We start from the raw sequence: 21,192 nt of genomic DNA, 5'->3' as shown, positions 1-21,192 counted from the left end.
GCGAACCCTGGTGTGGAGAATCTGTATTTTACGGGAACGAGAGTACAATTGTTGTTCGTGGTAGTCGCTAGGCGTCATTGCTGTAGCAGCCGTCAACCAAAATGGCGCTGGACGATCCTACTGCCAGTCTTCAGAACTATCAAGTTCAGCTTCAGCAGGTATTATAGCGTGAAAATGGTGTTCCCGCGCCTTATTCTCACCGCTGAAGCTTCAGTGGTTGTGTATATGTGTTGCTGCTGTGCTATATTTATCATAAATGTTTACTTCGTAGCATCTATCTACTGTACGCTAACACTAAAGACCTGGGACGACAATCATTGCTGCGTTAACGTACAAAAAGGAAAAAAAAAAGAAAACATAATAATAAACGTTATCTGTATTTTTCGCTGTAGTAGCGGCCGTACTTAACGTGTTTTATATGTATAGTGACGCGTATTGAGATGAACCGAATGCAGCATTCGAAATATAGATTGAAAACATGGACGATCCAAGACTTGCAACGCATCAGCAGTTAAAAAAAAGCAGTAGCGTGTTGTAGTGGTCCTCTTGGAATATTCAATAATATTTAAGGTTAAGGCCTTTAGGAAAAGCCGTCATACTGACCTAATTTTCGTGGATTTACGTGCCAAAAGAAATAGATTACGAGGCACGTACGCCGTGATGGAAAGGGTGCGCCATACTGATTTTAAAAACCTGGAGTTCTTTGACGTGCATCTAAATCAAATTACAGTGGTCTTACTGCATTTCGTTCTCACCGAAATGTTGCAGACGTGATTGGGAGTCGAACCAGCGCCCTCAAGCTCAGCAGCGCGAGACTTTACCTGCTAAGCCACCACGAAGGATATGAAACCAATTTTAATAATCCTGTTAGTTGAGACACGCCAGTGGCCGCAGTGTTGAAAATTACCACACATGTAGCAGTAAAGCCGCTGTTAATAACATACTTCGTGATTGATGTAATTCATCACGAGCCGTTACGTGTGGAATACGGTGTTGATGTGATCACATATGTTCTCAAATGCGACTTCTGCTGTTCCAGGTGGAAGCTGCGCTCACAAACGACCCGGATGACAAGGATTTGTTGAAACTAAAGGAGGACCTGCTTGTAAGTGGCACCTATTAATCGCATCTTCACTGTCGCTGTTCTGTGGCTAATGTGAAATTGTCGTTTCTCTCTCATCACCTTGCTCCCATAACAGGAAGTTATAAGCCTGACATTGAATTTGATCAGCACAAGCTCAGAAGAACAGTCAGAGAAACAAGGATCTGGCGAGAGTTCGAAACGCTCAGGAGGAGAAGCCTCAGGGTCCAAGGACGACGATGTCGGCTGGTTTCCTGGGGACAAGTGCCTAGCTTTGTGGAAAGATGGACAGTAAGTCGTTTCTCTTGTTTCACTCAAAATGAATGCGGAAACATCTACTAGATTTATACTAATACCATAGTCTTTGGAAACCCTGTCTGGAAATCTTTGCAGTGTTTAAAAATTCTGTCTGGGAATTCTTGTGGTAGGAAGAGGACTAATTGTGAATAAAATTTAATACATTCCAGTGATTTGTGGCAGAGCTTCTGTGCTAACATGCCAATGTGAATCTGCGGATTTTAAAGATTCATCGTTTTAATGCGATAGTGTCTTTAAAAGCCCATGTGCTAGAAAACATATTGTTGGCATTGACGGTGTCGTGTGTAGGTTAAAAATCCTGATGGATCTCAAAGAATAAAAACCACCCTTAATGATGAAGGCTAAGAGTCTCAAGAATTTTCGGCCATTGTAGCTTACAAAAAAATTTTGAAAGTCCCATAAGTAATCTTCTGGGTTTTTCAAGAGTTTGTTATGAAAACCGTCATGTTAAACCAAGACGGAAAACCAAATTGGACACAGTGGTGAAGGGGGTAATGAAAAGGCAGCACCACCAGATCTCCCTTCACAATAGCTGGAGAAAAAGAAGGGAGATACATGTGTTAGCGATAGATCTGTTGCTATGCATAGTAGGGAATTTAATTTCTTTGGATCTTTTTTCGTTTAAAGGCTTTTTGTCATCATTTTTTTTGTCAGTCTTATTGTGTGTTTTCCAATGGGTATGTTAGGCGTAGTGGCTTAGGTACTCGGCTATGAGTATGTTAGGCGTAGTGGCTTAGGTACTCGGCTGCTGACCCGCAGGTTGGGGATCGAATCCCGGCTGCGGCGGCTGTATTTCTAATGGAGGCAGAAATGTTGTAGGCCGTGTGCTCAGATTTGAGTGCACGTTAAAGAACCCCAGGTGGTCGAAATTTTCGGAGCCCTCCACTACGGCGTCTTTCATAATCATATGGTGGTTTCGGGACGTTAAACCCCACAAAGCAAGAGTATGTTAGGCAATGTGTGCACGCATAGTTGCTACAGTTATATATGTCGCTGAATTTCTGAGAATAAAGTTGGTTGCGAGCGACGCCCTTTCCCTTCTGCCCTTAATTTTTCTTCCTCGGAAATTTGCATATTTTTGTATTTCAGCAAGCTGGAGTAGTTTTGGAAGTTCAGTTTATAATTGAAGCACACCGTGCCTTCTGGAGTGCCATTAAAGAAACCAGATTTGTTATAAAGTAATGTCTAGTCCTCCACGTGGGCCTTTTTTTTTTATATATATATAGGCTGCTGTGCAGCTTCAAAACTGGAACCTGCAAACACGTTTTAGGTGCGAAGCGCCAAAGAAGTGTCGCCGTCTCTTGTTGTTGCAATGTGTCATGTAGTCAGGGCTCACCATGAAGTCAACTTCACGTGACGACGTCATCCTGTCATGACATCGTGGCCACACGAAGTGGACGAAATTCGCAATGCAATGATGGCATGGTGAAGCAGCTTAAGGTCTTGGCTCGTCAGCGTTTACTCTCGTCATAATGTGTCATGCAGTCATGGTCCATCATAAAAACCTGTACGCACCAGGAAAATTGGGTAAATCACACTAATCGTCTCCAGTCCTTTAAAAATGAAGGAAGCTACAGTTAGGCCAACAAATAGCGGTGTCAGTGGAGCGGGAACACCCTTCCCAACATGCTTTGCTTCTCCCCGGTTCATTTAGTGCTAGTTGCTGTACTCACAGCGGCTGCAACAGTAGTAGGAGTAGCATAACTGTAGCAAGCACCTTCAGTAACGCAAGTTGACTGATTAGCCCATCTTAGACTTCACACCTTGAATTTTTCAAAAAAAAAAAAAAAAAAAAGCAGGGGGGGAATAGGCAACCATTTGTTTGTGGCATGAAGCCACAAGGAAACCAGTACAGATTTCTCCAAAAGAAAAGTTTATTTGTGACTTCATGTCTCAGACGGGGCGTTGTCTTTTTTTTTTCCCCTTCTTGACCCTTCCGCCACCTTGCGGGTCTCTGCGGAACTCATTTGCATTACTAGTGAATTCCTTGCACGTGTCGCAGGTACTACGATGCCACCATCGATGACATCATTGGCGAAGGGCAAGCTACGGTCACCTTCACAGCTTACGGGAACACAATCATCCAGAAGGTAAGCCCCCAGCTGTGAGTGCCCGATCGAGTTGGCTGCTTACTGTGTGCAACATAGTGGCGCCACCCCCGAGTCCCCGACTTACTTTTCCTCGATACTGAGTGGTTGTCATCTGGACTGTCTCTTCTTTCATTTTTCAAATAACAAAGAGCCCACGCCATCCAAGAGAGCGAGCGAGGGGGATAATGTAGGCACGTGACACGCCGGCTTTAGCAATGGAGCTGAGGAAACAAACGTGTAGGTATCCACCCCATAGAGAAATTTATTTAGAAAAAAACGCAGCAGAGGCCGTTGTTTTCGTTTTTTCCTTCTGCACACTGTGGAACTCTGTGACTGGTGGTGTTTTGGTTCATTTTGCTTCTTGCAGTATGCGGCCGCAAGATGGGTTTATAAAAATGTAGGGCAAAATGTAGCAATTGGTAAGACTTTTTCATTCTACATAATTAGCGGTCGATTGCGCATGTGCAGTTGAACCTCGTTTTAACCTACTGTGGCATTGGCTATGGAAAGTATTTATCAATGTTTTTTGTTAAGATGGCTAAAAAAACTGTGTAAGCAAGTTCATGAGCAGTAAATGGTGGGAGCACCCAATAAAACTCCTTGAACTGCAGTGATGCTTCTGTAATTTTTCATTCTTTAATAACAGGGCTTTCCCTCGTTGAGGTGTGGTATCGAAAGCTGGGTATGCATGTGATAATGTTGCTCTAGAATTTAAGGTTGCTTAACCCGTTTAGGATTAAACTTTCTACGAAATTCACTCTAATAATGTAAAATCTTTTTATTACTCAATTAAATTCTGCAGACATTGTATTAAAAGCAGGAAAGTTGGCTTAAAATTTTTTTCCTGACTGCAAAGTGATGAAATGATCATTTTTGTTTTTACATACACATGGTTTACTTGTGAGTGACATCAACACATGGTTTACTTGTGAGTGACATCAAGCGAAATCTTAAACACACTTATAAAGTTACGCATTGTAGTTAACATAGCTCACAGACATTAAAAAGTAAGCAGACCAGAGTACTTCTTTGATAAAATACTATGTTTTCGCTCTAACACTGAAAACTGCGAAATAGTCACCTTTGATCTAGTCTGTACTATCTCTCTGCGCATGCTTTCGAGATGTTGGTTTATTATCATCCTAGTCTGAACTAACTCTTAAGTAAACTCTTCTCTGATCAACTGACATACAATGAATCAGATTCTGATCTGGCACTCGGGGAATAGTCCACATAGGAAAAATAGCGGCTCGATTCATTTACAGTAGAACAACCAGCACTCACCTCCGTGGCATAGGTGAACTGCATGAGTGAGCACGCTAAAGAAAGCTGTATGGTTGTGCGCTCGTCCAGAAAGTAAACGGAGCGAAAGGAGTTATAATAATAGGAAATGAAAGCATAGCATCATCGTTTGTGTAATTTAGCACTTCACTGAAACATATGTAATCACACTCTGGGGAGTGATAAATGAGAGTGTAACAAGTGGTCAATCAGACAGCCATAAGCTTTGCGTTCACGAAAAGTGATAACCACTTAAAGGACAAAACTGAAACACCGAGTTTGTGTGTTCAGATGCACAGGTGAAAGCCAGCACGCCTCTTTGGGAAGAAAAAAAAAAGAACAGATAGCCATTGGTATGTGAAAAAAATTCTACGTATTCTCGAAGCTTGCCAGCACATGCCAAGGAAAAAGAATGACCATAAGAAGGCACGTGAATTAAACCAACTGTACTGCAGGTGCGCTCGAATGCGCAAGTGATAGCTACCTCGTCATTTTGGAAAAAAAAAAAAAACAAGAGCAGAGAGACATTGGCACATAAATAGAATTCCCAAAGTGTGTCCGCACCTGCCAAGCAAGAGAGATGATTGAAAAAGGTGCATTTTCAACCGGCCACACCACGGGCTTGTTCAAATGCACAAGCAACAGCCAGCGCCCTGCTTTGGAAAGAAAAATACAATGACGAAGAGACATTGGCCTATGAAAAAAATTCCACACATCCCAGTAGTGTGGCAGCACACGCCAATAAGAAAAGTGATTGATAAAGGCACGCGTTTTAAATATACAAGCAATGCTGTGGCCCGTACATCTACGTAAAAATTCCTCAGACGGTTAAAGTGAAGGTGGGGTAATTTGTGATATGTCTCCTAGCTCAATTCACATATGACAGTTGCACCAATTGGCATTGGTTTCTTTCAATAATTCGCACGGTCCCTCTTTATAATTACGCTTACAGCTACGACAGACAATTTACAGTCACTCGCGGTTGGAGCGAAAATATGGTATTTACTCGCATAATTTGCACACACACACACAAAAAGTTTTCTCGCATTTTGTGTTTCCCGTAGCAGCCGAACCAGCTCGGGCACGATGATACTTTTGGACCTTTGGATTGTTTGTACAGGCACACCAGGCGCGCGCCTTGCTAAGCAGGCGAGCGCTGTCAAAAGGGCTGTGAAGGTAAAGTCTCTTCTTCCCAGGGCTTCCTCTGTGCTAGGGCCCCTGAAATACCGCGCCTGAACACCCAAACCACTTCACGGGTCACCGTAACTGCTCGAACGTTTCCCCATCCTTACTGCTGTTAGAATGCACTCTCGCATCGCGGCATGGACAACTTTCTGCATCGGAGGCTTGCAAGGGCCTGTCGACTTTGCGTTCGGTTCATTTTGGAAGTTTAGGTTTCACCATCCGTGTCAATTGCGTTTTTATTGTTCCCTACTGTTAATTACATGTACAGCGAGATCCAAGCTCGCTAATTACATGTACGGCGAAATTCAAGCTTGCTGTTTTAATGTTTGTCGAAGGAAACGCGAACCGTGCCGCCGCCAAGCACTTAAGCGTGAAGTTCTTTAATGTGTGACAATTGGCACTATCAGTGCGGGAGAAAGCAGAAAAGTGCACGCTTGCTGATACAAGTTTCCTGTTCATGAAGAAGGCCTTTTTCAATTATGTGCAAATGCTTAGGTCTTTTGGCATCGCCGTGTCGTGGGACATAGTTCTCCCCAGCATATGTGGCAAAGAGCTTCAAGAAAATGGGGCATTCAAACGCTTCAATGTGCTCTGGAAGGGCAGTGACAGCGGCCGCGACGTTGATTCTTTATTGGACCTCTTGATCAGTGATTCTGACCAGAGCGCGCGTGACCGAATCTGACTGGTTAAAGTGTCTGCCAATTCTGTTAAATAAACAAGGGACTTCGTTCGTGCTCCAATTTATTTTCTCTTATGTTAATGTATATACTGTGCATGCTAGGGCACATTATAGGCACATTATTACTAATGCATTCGCGAAATCACCGTATAATTTGCGCATTCCTTTCTCGGAGCCCCGAAATTGCAAAAAAAAGTGTGGAAATTATGGGAGTAAATATAGTTTTAGCATTTTGTTCTAATAAGGTAGAGAGTCTTGGCACCCCATTTCATGTTTTTTATAAGCTAAAGAATATGTGGCATGGATTGGTTGCAATAAGCAGCCTTATATCTGAGAATTATCTAGTTCCAAAGATAGCTGCCCCAGGAGGCAGGTTGTTGAAAGTAAATGGAGGCACACACAGTTGTGAGGTTAGAACTCGCATGCTCTTATGACGGTGCAAAAGCTGTTCGGATGGGCTCATGATGAAGCGTTTTGCAGCTTACAAGCAGACTGGCATGCATCTTTAACGCTGTTTTTAATCAGTAGTAGACTGATGCAACAATTAGAAAAAGAGACGTAATGGCAAATGACGTAAAGAGAGACGTAATGGCAAATTAGGGAATTTTTCTTTCGTGGATTCAATTTTACAGGGAAAGCTGTCATGAGATCACAACTTGGGTCTGTTGCAGCGCTGTGGTTTTCCACCGCCGCCAATGACCATAACCACATCGCACGAAATTAGAAAAAAAAAAAAAAAAATGCTAGTACCAATGGCAATCCCAGGTCTGCTGGGTGCCAGCCCAGTGTGGCCCAGCACTGAGCCGCGCTGGCGTTTAGGACTTGCCTTAGGCACGCTTGATGCCAGGAAAGCAATCGCATTAATTCGACTTATAAAATACTTTAAAACACCGAAAGAACAAGCAGTCGTCGCACAATGAAAATAGCGTAACGAGTGGGTGGTCCAATGCTCCAACCCATTACAAAAGCTTGTTTTTGTTCCGCTATTAACTGTGGCGCATACCCGCTTTAGACATAATTCCTCATCGTCGTCAGCCACTGCATGAACAATTGGCACGAAATTCCTCACAATGGTTTAGCGAATACCACGTTTCTCAGAAGAATGATGAAAAATAGCATAGGGAATGTGAGCCTACTGCCATAAAACTTTTATTATTAATGCCGTAGTGGGCATCAAGCAAGTTTTCTTGCAGCAGTTACCCGATGAGTGTTCAGAAAAGGCTCTGAAAGGCTGCTCTTCTTGCTTTCGCTGCGACTGTGCTGCGCCTTCCGCACAGGCCTTGCGTCTTTTATGCGACCGTCGCGCATCCAGTGCATGCCACACAACCATGGCACTTCATGCCAAGGTCAAGATGATAATTACGCAGGCGTTTTGTTAAAGGGACACTAAAGGCAAATATAAATTTAGTTCAGAGTGAGAACTCAATGCATGACAGCGTCGAAAACGACAATATTGCCAACAGCCGTGCCCTACTCACCGAGAAATAAAGTAAATGCACGAGGACACATGTGCCACGAGTAGGACACTCGCTAAATAATCCCTATGCCATTATAGTTTCCACCTACAAGTACTCGCTAGTAGTCGAACTAGCTGCACTAAAAAAAGAACCTTATTAAAAAATAAGCACTTGCTTGGCACAAAAGTAGCACTACGAGGATTCTGGACTGCTATTTCAGCACTCAACATCGACGTAATGCCTTTAGTGTCCCTTTTAGAGTGAATGGAATCTGCTGATTGAACTGCAGCAATACAATTATCACTCAATGTTGGGAGAGCCCTGTTTTAATATCTTCTTATGCCAGGAATGTGAAACTATGCTTTGTAACTCATGTGTAAGCTCTGCTCCTGTGCTTGTCTACACGTGTTAGTGTCACCTTTTCCCCATGTAGCAACATTACATTGTATGTTGCTTTATTGATTTTATTGCTAGATACTAAAGTTACTGCTACTGAATAAATTCGAGCTTTGTTTTTCATAGAATTTGCCACGTGAGTTTTCATTGCGAGATTCAACTGCACTATTCATTGTTGTTGTTAACTATGTAAAATTAGTAGCCCCATTATGCCAGAATGAATAGTCATATTGTCAGGATTGCTGGTTTATGTTTTGGGCTTTTAAATAACAAAGGAACTTCAACATTGAACTCCCTTTACAGGAAGCGGCATTAAAATTTATTTACCACGTACAGTGTAGCATACACAGCTTGTGTTCATCTGTAGAAATAATGGCACTTTTGGGCTAAAACGGGGAACTGAAGTTTTGCTACGTTGATGTAAAAGACGGGTTATTAAAATCAAGAGGGGGTAAAAAGGTCATCAGTTTCTCAAGCTTACCTTTGAACCTGAAGAAAGCATTAACTATTATTTCCTTTTATGTGAGAACCTGCAAGTTCAAATGAGTGCATACATGTCAGCAATATTAGTTGCTTTGTAAGTTGATGTAGGAAACAAACTACATGCATTTCTCTCACCGATAACCTGCTACATTTCGAATCTAGTTCGGCAATTCGTTTTGACAGTGTTTCTCCAGCAATGAATGCCATCTCATGCAACCTTGGTTTCTCCCAGCTCTCTCAACTGAAAGCCCACAAAAACAAGCGGTCTATGAACAATGTCATCGAAGGAGGACCAAAAACCAAGTAAGAATATTTTTGTGAAATTTTCATTGCCTGCTAGATGTGTGTTTGAGAAGGCGTCCAGCTTCTTAGAAATAACGCCTACTGCAATGGCTCGGTGCCTACGTCGTTCTGCTGAGCACAAGGTACAGTAGCTTGTTCAGTTTGCTTCAGTGTCGCTGTGGAGAATGCAAGAAGTCCATGCACTTAGATATATGTCATAATAAACTGATGTTTGCTTTCTAAATTACCTAAAAATCTGTCACAAAGCTGATGAACTAAGCAGTTTATCTCAGTTGAAGGGGAAATTAACAAAACAAAAGAGGCCCGGATGTTGTTCCTAAAGTTTGAAGTTCAGCTATCACGGTGTGTTTTCTCCCTTCGCATGGATGATCAACCTTCCGGAGCAGACCAATGTGTGCTTTGAACTTGCATAGATTGCGTGACAGCAATTGCACACTTGGGTCAAACACTAGGTGCCTAGGATAGTTAGGTCTTGCTTGGGAACTCCCACTTGCGTTCCACTTGTGAAGGGATGGCAGTTGGTTGCCCCGTGCCTTCGAATGAAGAAGTTCTCGGCCTTTTATCCAATAGCGACGTCAGTGCGGGCTCTGACAAGGACGGCGATTGCTGGAGGCAGTCTTCAGAAGACGACAAACAGCCTCGACAGCAGTATGGCATCCTACACATCCTCAAGCACTTGCGATTCGCCTTCAGCGAAGATCAAAGAATTGGCCCAATCTGAGAACGACACCAAGAAAAAAAGTGAGGTAACATCGTTTTTGGGGATCACCAGGACTGTAGTGGGCAGGGCATTCTATTGTACACAACTGTAGTTCTTTGGGCTCAGGAGAAGGGCCCTGCAATCTGGTGTAAAACTTGGCAATTGCATTTCCAAAGAAGGAGAATGTGTGTTATTGGATCTAAGGCAGCAATTACACTGGCGACTGAAAGAGGTTATGCAATTAAGTGACCATCTGACTGGCTCTTCAGCTGTACGTACGATTTGTATCCCAAAGTTGGTGAACTATTCGGCAATACAAAGTCGGGATGTCAGAACAGGTTGAAGATTATTTGATGTGGCCACACCTGTGCGAGCAATGCCAAATGCGAGACACAGATTTAAACCGTGAAAATCGTGGTATGGTGGCCAGCAAGTTGCCAGTAGTTACTCATTTGTTAGTCTCCGACTTCCATTGGTCACCGGTGCGAATGCTGCCTCTTCAAGTTCCATTTCCTACTTTTTTAGTAAAAACCGCAGTGTATATTGCCACTGTATATTTTGATTACCTAGGTGAAATGTCACTTTACTTCTTTAGGCACTATTCATTGTGGTTCATTGGAAGCTCTTTTTTTTATTTCGTGTGTTGCATATCAAGAATCTGGAAATGCGTAAAGCATCGGAACAGGTTGCACATTCTGGCTGTTATGGAAGTTTCAATTAAATTTACAGGATTGGGGCTCCACATGGTGACTTTCTAAGGTAATGTCAGATATGAGAACACCAGCTGTATCAGGTTTAGCGAGCACGTTTGCAGAACATCCATTGGAATCTCGCAAAAAACCACCTGCTGCTGGCAGTGAGCTGCTGTGAACATTGTTCCTTGCATTAGTTTTATACTGATCACACCCCACAGGTAATTGCCAGGCAGATAAAAGAATCACTCATGCATTAAGACTTGCCATGACTTATTATTAATAGTGTAACTGCACATTTCTATCTATTATCACTTCAGCATGTTTCGAGGGAAAAAAAAAAGCCAGCCCTGCACGGAAGGCACAGTGCAGTCACAGCGAAAGCTAGAAGAGTGGCCTTCCAGAGCTTCTTCTAAACATTTATTGGGTAACTGCTGCGCCCCGCCGCGGTGGTCTAGTGGCTAAGGTACTCGGCTGCTGACTCGCAGGTCGCGGGTTCAAATCCCGGCTGCGGCGGCTGCATTTCCGATGGAGGCGGAAATGTTGTAGGCCCGTGTGCTCAGATTTGGGTGCACGTTAAAGAATCCCAGGTGGTCTAAATTTCCGGAGCCCTCCACTACGGCGTCTCTCATAATCATCTGGTGGTTTTGGGACGTTAAACCCCACATATCAATCAATGGGTAACTGCTGCAAGCCCACTTGCTTGATGCCCACTATGGCATTCATAATAAAAATTTTAGTGTAGTCATCCAGCATTCGCTTTGCTATTTTGTCATTCTTTTGAGAAGCGTGGTATCCACTAAACTATTGCGAGTAATTTTGTGCCAATTGTTCATGCTGTGGCCTACGACAATGAGAAATCATAGGCCTGAAGTGGGTTTGCGCCACAGTTAATGGGTAAACAAGAACAAGCTTTTGTAATGGGTTGGAGCATTGGACGACCCATTCGTTACACTATTCACATTGTGTGACAACTGCTTGTCCTTTTGCTGTTTTAAAACGTTTTATAAGTCGGATTAACGCGATGGCTTTCCAAACATCAAGCCTGGCTGAGGCAAGTTCGCCAACAAGTCCCAAGCACCGGCATGGCTCAGTGGTAGAACACTGGGCTGGCACCTAGCAGACCAGAGTTTGAGTCCGACTGTGTCATTGGTACTAGGTTTTTTTGCTAATTTTGCACGATGTGGTTACGGACATCAGCGGCGGCCGCAGTCAACTGCGGCGCTGCTCGGGACCCTAGTTGTGATCTCATAGCTGCTTTTGCTGTAAAATTGGCATTTTCAAAGGGAGGTACTATTTCTCAGCTTGTTCACTTTAAGCTTAGGCAGGCATTACAGCCGCTCTGGTCATAATTAGGGCTGTTATTGATATACAGTGGAACTTCGATTTTACGACTTTCAGGGGACCACGCAAAATCGTCGTATAATCCGGGCGTCGTATAATCGAAAAACCAAGAATATAGGCACTGATGGTCGTTGTTGCCCCACAACAGTTGTCACATAATGCGTAAGAAAGTCCGCGGCACAAATCTACGCTGCTCCGATGAAGCTAGATTAAATTACTTGAAAAAATGACAACCACGCATTTTATTGGAGGTGTGAACAAATCTTTATTCTTACCTTTTAAAAAAATCTGTGATTTTTTTCTGCGAGTTTGCCCTGCCACGATGCATCAGCTTTCTTTCGAGAACTGCGACATCTGGCAGCAGCAAGTCGCCGATCTCGTCGCGTGCGCAAGCAAACCGCCGAATGTTGACGTAGCACAACACGTCCGCGTACGTCAGAACGGACGCACTAGCCTCTGCTTTTCTCCAAGCGTCAGCGGTTTTCGGTTCCGCGACATTGCGAGACGCAGCACTTGCAACCAAGAATTCTAAAGCTTCCTCGCACACCAATGTCCGAATACTGAAAATTTTGCACGTAGACGCAGCAGCTGCGGCGGACAACCCACCGATGAGGCAAACACGTGAAGGAAACGAAAATGGCTGAAAGGCAACGAGGCAGTGGGCCCATTCGATTTTTGCAGGCGCGTACATCTGCGCAAGCTTCGACCAATCGCGAGGGGCTAAAACTCCCCAGCCCTCTGGTAGATAGACAGCAGCTGGTTCCGGTTCCCGCGGCTGTCCCAAACGTAGACAAGCTCAACAATCGCCGTTCAACACGTCCGGTACAACGACGCGAAATCTAGTGAAAGTTATCGCATACTAGAAAGTGAGCTCGAAATTATCTGCCATGTTACCTGCACACAGCTGTCACTATCAAACCACCCAAAAGAAAGCAGAAAACAAAACAAAGAGAAGGCCCCAACGGAAGTGCGCAGTGCAATGCGACTAAGTAAAACGAATGCGCTCCGGCTGGCTCTGGACTACGTTGGCTCTGGCTAGTTATGGCCGACAGTGTGTCGAAAAATTGAAGAGGCCCTGTGGTGGCAGCGCGGCTAGTGTGCTAGAACGTGCGGCGAAACGTACTCTGTTCCTCGGTTTCCCGACTTTTTTTCATCCGGCCGCAGTGTGCTTGCGTGGCAGCCTGCGTGCGTCATCGTAGGTTTTTTTTTTTTTTCTCGGACAGTCCAGCTGGACAGGTCGGCGTAAAATTTTTTCTCGGACAGGCCGGCGTGAAATTGCGTCGTAGAATTGAGGTTTTCAATACATTAGTTCTATGGGGGGTTTGCCGGGACCAATCCAATTTGTCGTAAAACGCGGGTCAACGCAGGACCGGGGGACGTATAATCGAAGTTCCTCTGTAATGCTTATTCATGACAACTGGTCAAGATTCGTTTACGTTTGGTGAAGGCTGATTTTGGCATTGTTTGGCACAGGAAGTATGTGGAGTTTACAGGGTCATCAATTGGGATCAAAATTATTGAATTAGGTCCTTTAATAATTGTGTTAGAACACAATGAGTGGCACAGCAGTATCAAAACAGGACAACTTCCCTCCAATTTGCGTAGGAAACGACGCCCAGATCACTGTGAAATACTGGCTCTGCTATGACTGCCGCTCTCTGGTTTAGCTGCAGTTCTTTCATACGGCAGGCCAATGTAATCAAGGAAAAAACATGTTACTTCGATCTTGCGGTATGCCGCCACTCACTTGGTTCCTTTCTCCTGCAGGAAGCAGCTGTTGCTTGCCGAGAGGGAATACAAGAAGAAGAAGGCCCAGAAGAAGGCTGTGCGCCTGAAGCAGATCGAGGAAGATCGAGAAAAGGAGAAGAACAAGTGGCAAGAGTTCAACTCAAAGGTGGGTTTATATGTGACATCAATGTGCGGCACTCACAGGTTAGAGCAGGACAATGGTAGGCTAAGCAACATGCATTGTTTCGTTTCCATCGTCTTCAGTTCGACTCACATTAGCGTAATTCGAGTCGAATGCGTGTATGAGAGCCAAAATTACCTTTAGAGACCAGATTCGTCACTACGTGACGTGGTTATTTCGAGCAGGTGCACATTGCAGTCTTTTTACTGAACAAGTTAATGTCGCATTTGAATTTTCGAGTAGTGTGCCACTTTGGGCACCAGTTAGTTCTATGGGACAAAAATGCATATTTAGTGCATTTTCTCATATCTCTTGTCTGGTAGCTAAAGTCAGGGTGTGGGTTATACATGACCCACACCCCGACTTAAACTTCAAACTTCCTGTATATTTTGCATGTGTTATACGTGAGAAAATAGATTCATTTGGAGTGCGGCCAAATAGGTACGAGTTGGTGGGAGTTCAACGCAAAATATAATGCATGCGCTTGCCGGGACCATAGAACAAGTCATCATCATTTAATCTTCGCAACTTTTGTCCTCTATCCATGAAATTTCGCTGCGAAGAAATTCTGTGACAACGAACTTTTTAGAGTATCCCATCAATTTCGCTGTAGCGGGATTTGAATTTAGACATGCAAAAAAAAAAAAAAAGAACGTAAACCTGCAGCAGAATGCAGAACAAGCCTTGCGCCCATAATAATAGATTGTGTGTGCAAGTTGGCTTCACGGTAATGCATGGAAGGGGGCCTCATCCATATGCAAGGTTTTTTTTTTTTTTTCCCGAGTCTCTCTCGCAGTTTGTAGGGGAGGATGCAAGTTAAACGCAGTGTGGATTATACGCAAGCAAATAAATACAAGTGCTCCTTTCAGTGCAGTATTTTATTTTTTTTAAACAACAGAAAAAAAAAGAGCTCAGGAAAAGTTGGCTTCTCTGCAAGTTTTGCACTTAACTTTGCTTGTAATGTCGTAGGTTTTGCAGGGAAAATATAACTGTTAGTGCCATCAGCGCACAAAAAGGATAACTAATATGCATGGACTCATCTGGATAATTTTTGTAAAGGAAAATAAAGATGCTCTGCTGTAGACGAGCTCAGTCAGTCTGTGCTAGTGGGCATGCAAAACATGAGGACATGCGGAGCTCATCTAAGATAGGCAACGTGCTAAACAGTGAACATGCACAGACTACATGAGTGTCCTTATGTAAATTTCAAAAATAGCTCTGCTGTAGACGAGCTCAGTCAGTCTGTGCTAGTGGGCATGCAAAACATGAGGACATGCGGAGATAGGCAACGTGCTAAACAGTGAACATGCACAGACTACATGAGTGTCCTTATGTAAATTTCAAAAATAGATGGATGCGATTGGTCTTGTCCTTGTTTTTGCAGGATTCGTATGAATATCAAAAGTCTCGTTCATAAATGCGTGCAAATGAAGGTTGCATCTTACACGAAAATAAGTGTTTTATATCCGAAAATTCGTTATAAAGGTATATTTTGAGCACTGTACCTGTTACAAGACTAATCCAGGTTTGTTTTGTCGAGGTCTGCACGTGTACGTTTGGGAATTAACCTTTAGATTAGGCTTGTGCGAATATTCGAATGCTTTGAATGTTCGAACGAATAGGTGTATATTAATCTGCATGTTACCACCTGTAAAGGTGGTTTCACTGCAATGTAGGGGTGCTAAGCAAAGAAAGAGTTTATCCTCAAAAATTTGTTTTGCCGTGAAGCTGCCCTTCAAATTTAAAGGGGCCCTGCAACACTCACCGAACATGGTCAGAAAACGCTGCCGATCGGTAGTAGAGGCTACTGAAAACACGTGAGGTGAATATTGTAGCGCAGCACGAGGCCTGTAATTCATAGTAAATTTTCAAAGTTAAAGATTGCTTTCTTTCCTTGGCAAATGACACTACCAGCTCAAAAATCACTTGTCACAGCCAAGAAGGAATATACAGCTCTGGTCACAAGCATTGACTGATTTGAGCATGGTGTGCTCGTCGATACCGGGGCGCCGCTTGTCCACCAGTACGTGCGCGATCGCACTGAAAAGTCGCGTATTCGGAGGGGAAAAAAAAAAAGGTTCTCAAGGTCACGAGGTGCGTGTAAAGTATTTACTTTCACCGTGCCATTCCACCCTGCTTAGCTTCCAGCTATTTTGTCGGGACGAGAGGAGAGAATGCAATTTCAGCGTGCGACAAATTTTTGGAACTCCGCTCGTACTGGACTGATTCTAGAAACTTTGCGACAGAAAATTTGTGAGGCAACAAGCATGTTTACTGGCTCTATGGATTCTTGAAAAAGTGTTTGTTGCAGGGCCCCTTTAAAGGAACATGTTACCCTCAAATCAATTCTTCATTTTATTAAGCTTATTATGTTGGCTTAAATGATCCAAGTATAATAAATTTTAAAACATCAAATATCTTGCAGGTTATCACTTTCATCCTACCGAAACTACTACTCAAGGTTGTTTCGACTTCCTTTGAACGAAAAAAAAAAAAAAAATTCCATTTGCATAGAGGTCCTATTTCAATTCTAAAGAAATATTGTGCAGGTTATTTGGGTCATGATAAATATTCCTTTTTTTTATATGTCATACACGCCATTCGAATTTGATAAGAAATTATTCGATGAAAATTACTATTCGCTTCGAACGAAAAAGTCACTATTCGCACCAGCCTACTTTAGATTACGACATGTTTTCCTCCAGGGTTCCTCGTGGAACAAAACATAGCTTGTTATGCTGGTTCAAATTGGCATTTCAAGCAGGTACGACGCAAGACCCTTGTGCTGATACTAGTGTGTGTGTACTTCACTGCATCGTCAGTGCGAAAGGTAGCCACTCACTTTTGCACTGCTGTTGCATTTTTCGGTGCACAGGCCTTCAACAAGAACAAGAAAGGTCAGGTGAAAAAGAGCATCTTCGCCTCGCCAGACAACGTCAATGGACGGGTTGGGGTGGGCACGTGCGGCATAGGAGGCCGGCCCATGACCGAGTTCCACCACCAGGAAAAGTGGCGCAAGCAAGCGGGTGCCTCGGGCAGCCAGGCTGGCACACCAATGCCCACGCCCGTTGGTGCTTCAGGGCTGGTGTCCCTGCCCACATTTACCATGCCATCTGGAATGCCCGGTCCTTCCATCTTTTGAGTGGCCAGACCTCCCTTTTCTTCTCGTTCTACTCCTAGCTGTGTAGAACTTAAGACGTGTTCGTTCGCATTGCCTTCCACATGGGGAAGCAAGGTGAGAAAAAACGAGAAGACTGCACGGTCCTTTTCACACTTTGGTCGTGCGCTGCCGTGTCGTTACCAGTCACAGCCCACAAGTTGCTTTCTGTCGTGCACCAACCTGTCTGTGTAAATATTGAAATGTCTTCAAACTGCCCAGTAAAAAAACTTGTGACATACTTTTCCAAGCTCGTTTGTTTTTTTTTTTTTCAACCTAATAACCACATACCTGCCAAGTATCCCGGATTGGCCGGGAGACTTCCATATTTCGACTGTTTCTTCCGTTTGTACGGTTGTCATGAAAATCTCCTGGAAATTGAAATTTCTGTGCGTGATCTGACTGCATTAGCAAGAAAGCAGCTCAGTCCACTCCAGGCTTTTCGAACCTACCCCATTTTATTATAAATGAGTTTAAGAGGCGCTCATCTAAACGCACAGTAGAATCTCAGTGATGCGAAACCGCGGCAAATATGAATTTGGGAAAATCTCCAGCCAAATTCCACTATGCCCATTGGGCCTAAATTCCAATTCTTCGAACGCGTTTACTAATCTCGGCAAGTGGTACTAACTTTAGTACGGAAACCATCGAACGAAGGTCAAGAGCAGCGTACGCCAAGATCTAGAAGTGCCCGTGCAACCGGCGCACGCACTGTCGAAGACCGTGCGTGTGACTGTCGTTGCCACAACCGCTGCGGACAAAACTGCAGTAGCTATTGACACAATCATGTATGGCGACGACGTAACTGACAGAACCCTGAAAGTGTGCGCTCCACCTGTCAAATCAACGCTGCCTTCTGCAAGCTCTGCGGGCAGAACTTCAACAGATGCGATTTTGGATCGCATAAAACTACTTAGTTTTGGCGCCTGCACATCCAAGTGCATGAGAATTGTGAAAAGAACTACCGTTTGCCGCAACCATCGCGCACAAAACCACGATCGTGGTGAAGCGATAGCGATCTACGAGTTCCGAGGACACGCAGCATAGATTAAAGGCCGTAAATACATAAAAAAAATCACTGTTTAGCCGTAAGGGCGAAGCAATGAATGCGACAGCAACAACTTAGAGTGTCGCGCTAAGAATGGCAAGCAGATTGTAACGTGCAGTGCACTACTCTCGCACAGATGACCCACGAAAACAATACACACAGGACAAGAGCAAACTAACGTTTACCGCTCGTCACGTAACGCATTACAGAGTGTGCAGTGGAAGTTGGAGGTACGGTACTTAGACAGGACACTGGCAAGCTGTCCCAGGAGACGAAGAACCTAATTAAAAAGCGTCAAAGCATGAACATCTCAAGTACAACAGGCAAAATAGAACAGGCAGAGCTTTCGAAGTTGATTAGTAAGCGTAAGGTATTCGGTGTAAGAAGGTATAACATGGAGAGAATTGAACACGCTCTGAAAAACACAGGAAGCGTCAAAGCAGTGAAGAGGAAACTTGGGATAGGCAGAAATCAGATGTATGCACTAAGGGACAAAGAAGGCAAAATAACTACCAATATGGATAGGATCGTTAAAATAGCAGAGGAGTTTTACAGAGACCTGTAGAGTAGCTGGGACAACGCCGACCTTAATATTATAAGAATTATCAGTAACCCAGATGACACCCCACCAGTAATGATAGAAGTCAAAAAAGCCTTGGAGAGCGTGCAAAGAGGTAAAGCTGCTGGTGAGGATCAGGCAACATCAGATCTGCTAAAAGATGGAGGACAGATTGTGCTAGAAAAACTAGCCACCCTGTTTACGAGGTGTCTCCTGACTGGAAGAATACCAGAGTCTTGGAAGAATGCTAACATCATCTTAATACATGAGAAAGGAGATGACAAGGACTTGAAGAATTACAGGCCGATCAGCTTGCTCTCTCTAGTATACAAACAAGCTATCTACAAAGGTAATTGCTAACAGAGTAAAGAAACCATTAGAATTCAATCAACCAAAGGAACAAGCAGGATTTTGAACAGGCTACTCAACAATTGACCACATTCATACTATCAATCAGGTAATAGAGAAATGCTCAGAATATGGCCAACCACTATACATAGCCTTCATAGATTACGAGAAGGCGTTTGATTCAGTAGAAATACCAGTCGTCATGCAGACACTGCAGAATCGGAGGGTCGAGGAAGTATATATAAACATTCTAGAAGAAATATACGGGGGATCAATTGCTACCACTATGCTTCATAAAGAAAGCAAGAGAATACCAATCAAGAAGGGTGTAAGGCAGAGAGACACAATCTCCCCAATGCTATTTACTGCGTGCTTACAGGAGGTTTTCAAAAGCCTAGAATGGGAACAATTAGCGATAAAAGTTAATGGGGAGTACCTTAGTAACCTGCGCTTCGCCGATAACATTGCATTGCTGAGTGATTCGGGGGAACGAATTGCAACTCATGATTACGGAGTTAGACAAGGAGAGCAGAAAGGTGGGTATTAAAATTAATCTGCAGAAAACTAAGGTAATGTATAACAACCTCAGAAGAGAGCAGTGCTTCAAGATAGGTAGTAGTGCACTTCAAGTTGTAAAACACGGTCTACTTAGGGCAGGTAATAACCGTGGAGCCGAACCACGAGATTGAAGTAACTAGAAGAATAAGAATGGGGTGGAGCACATTTGGCAAGCACTCTCAAATTATGACAGGTAGATTGCTACTATCCCTCAAGAGGAAGGTATATTACAGCTGCATCTTGCCGGCACTTAGCTATCGAGCAGAAACCTGGAAACTTACAAAGAGGGTTCAGCTTAAACTGAGGACGACCCAGCGAGCAATGGAAAGAAAATGGTAGGTGTAACTTTAAGAGACAAGAAGAGAGCAGAGGGGATTAGGGAACGAAACGGGGGCTAAGGTTATCATAGTTGAAATTAAGAAGGGGAAATGGACATGGGCCGGGCACGTAGCGCGTTGACAGGATAACCGCTGGTCATTAAGGGTAACTAACTGGATTCCCAGAGAAGGCAAGTGGGTTAGGTGGAGACGGGAGGTTAGGTGGGCAGATGAGATTAAGAAGTTTGCAGGTATAAATTGGCAGCAGCAAGTGCAGGACCGAGTTGACTGGCGGAACATGAGAGGGACCTATGTCCTGCAGTGGACGTAGTCAGGCTGATGATGATGATGAGGTAACGTAACGCATTGTTTAAACAAAAATGATGTACGATACGTAATCACAGGTACTGATGAATACAGCCTAACAAGCTTCCCAGTTGTTATACCTCGCTCTGTATGAAAAGCGTGCTTTTTTCGCAACCGGGCCTGTGCAAAGACCGAAGTGACCTTTGTGGACTCCGCAAATAACGCAATCGTCGCAGTAAAAGCTGAAGGCACACGATTCTCCCCATCAAAGGATAAGCGCGCGTGCACAAGCATCTAAATCCCCCCCCCATCTATGGGGCAAAGTACGCGTGAAAGATGAGGGCGTGACGCTTTTTTTTTTAAGTGTTCATATACATATATACATATATATATATATAGATACGTATAAATATGGTGAATGACGGCAGCAACGGCAAAAAAACCAGCCCAGACGGTCCATATAATTTCTATCGTAGTAAATAAAAAGGGCCAGATGCATTTTGGCATTCCTGTCAAAAGTAAGAATCTAGTAGCGAGCACAGCTTTGACTAGCGCTTTTGCGGTAGCCAGCTGCGCCATCCTGTCCGTTCACGTGTGTCCCGGGAACACATAAGCAAGTTGTATTGATGGGGATTTTGTTAGTTGTGTTGATCCTTTGAGACTTCCACCTTGGTGGGAAATGCTACCCTTGTGTATTCGGCCGCTCCAAGCCATCATAAGACTGCAACGCTGATGATGGCGCTTGTAATTGAGACCCTCCTCCCTTTGCTTTTCGCGATGTTTGTTTGTCTTCTGGATTTTTTTTTGGTGCCGAAAAAAACTAGGGGCAAATAATTTAGCCTCCCCCCCTCCTGGTTGTGTAAATCTTCCAGATTGAGAATCCTTGAACTTGGCAGGTATGTAACCAGTATCAGCAGTTTGAAAATGGCTATATGGCGGCGTTTTCATTGTTTTGATGTCAGTAGCAGGAGTGGAAGTGTT

The 21,192-nt window shown here is 43.8% G+C and overlaps 1 protein-coding gene and 1 long non-coding RNA gene across 2 annotated transcripts; one reads left to right on the top strand and one right to left on the bottom strand.

The window, feature by feature from the left end:
- Positions 1-6: 6 nt before the first annotated feature.
- Spf30 (survival of motor neuron-related-splicing factor 30) lies at positions 7-17,320 on the top strand. The gene is made up of 7 exons (XM_037421439.2): positions 7-158; positions 1,040-1,105; positions 1,200-1,372; positions 3,402-3,489; positions 9,203-9,273; positions 13,777-13,903; positions 16,794-17,320. Exons 1-7 carry the CDS (start codon positions 102-104, stop codon positions 17,058-17,060), a joined length of 849 nt encoding a protein of 282 aa, XP_037277336.1. The 5' UTR covers positions 7-101; the 3' UTR covers positions 17,061-17,320.
- On the bottom strand, positions 9,521-13,841 carry LOC142775609 (uncharacterized). The gene is made up of 2 exons (XR_012886827.1): positions 13,757-13,841; positions 9,521-9,990 (listed from the first exon to the last, which is right to left on the bottom strand). It is a non-coding gene; the product is annotated as an uncharacterized LOC142775609 (long non-coding RNA).
- Positions 17,321-21,192: the final 3,872 nt, after the last annotated feature.

This window comes from Rhipicephalus microplus, chromosome 2, assembly GCF_043290135.1.
Source record: "Rhipicephalus microplus isolate Deutch F79 chromosome 2, USDA_Rmic, whole genome shotgun sequence".
Classification (NCBI taxonomy): Eukaryota; Metazoa; Arthropoda; class Arachnida; order Ixodida; family Ixodidae; genus Rhipicephalus; species Rhipicephalus microplus.
Note: the sequence above shows the minus strand (reverse complement) of the source record. Positions and strands in the feature narration are given on the sequence as shown.

Coding starts and splice junctions, on each gene's coding strand:
- Spf30 (XM_037421439.2), top strand. CDS start 102: ATGGCGCTGGACGATCCTACTGCCAGTCTTCAGAACTATCAAGTTCAG. Junction 159..1,039: donor ATCAAGTTCAGCTTCAGCAG/GTATTATAGCGT, acceptor CTGCTGTTCCAG/GTGGAAGCTGCGCTCACAAA. Junction 13,904..16,793: donor GGCAAGAGTTCAACTCAAAG/GTGGGTTTATAT, acceptor TTCGGTGCACAG/GCCTTCAACAAGAACAAGAA.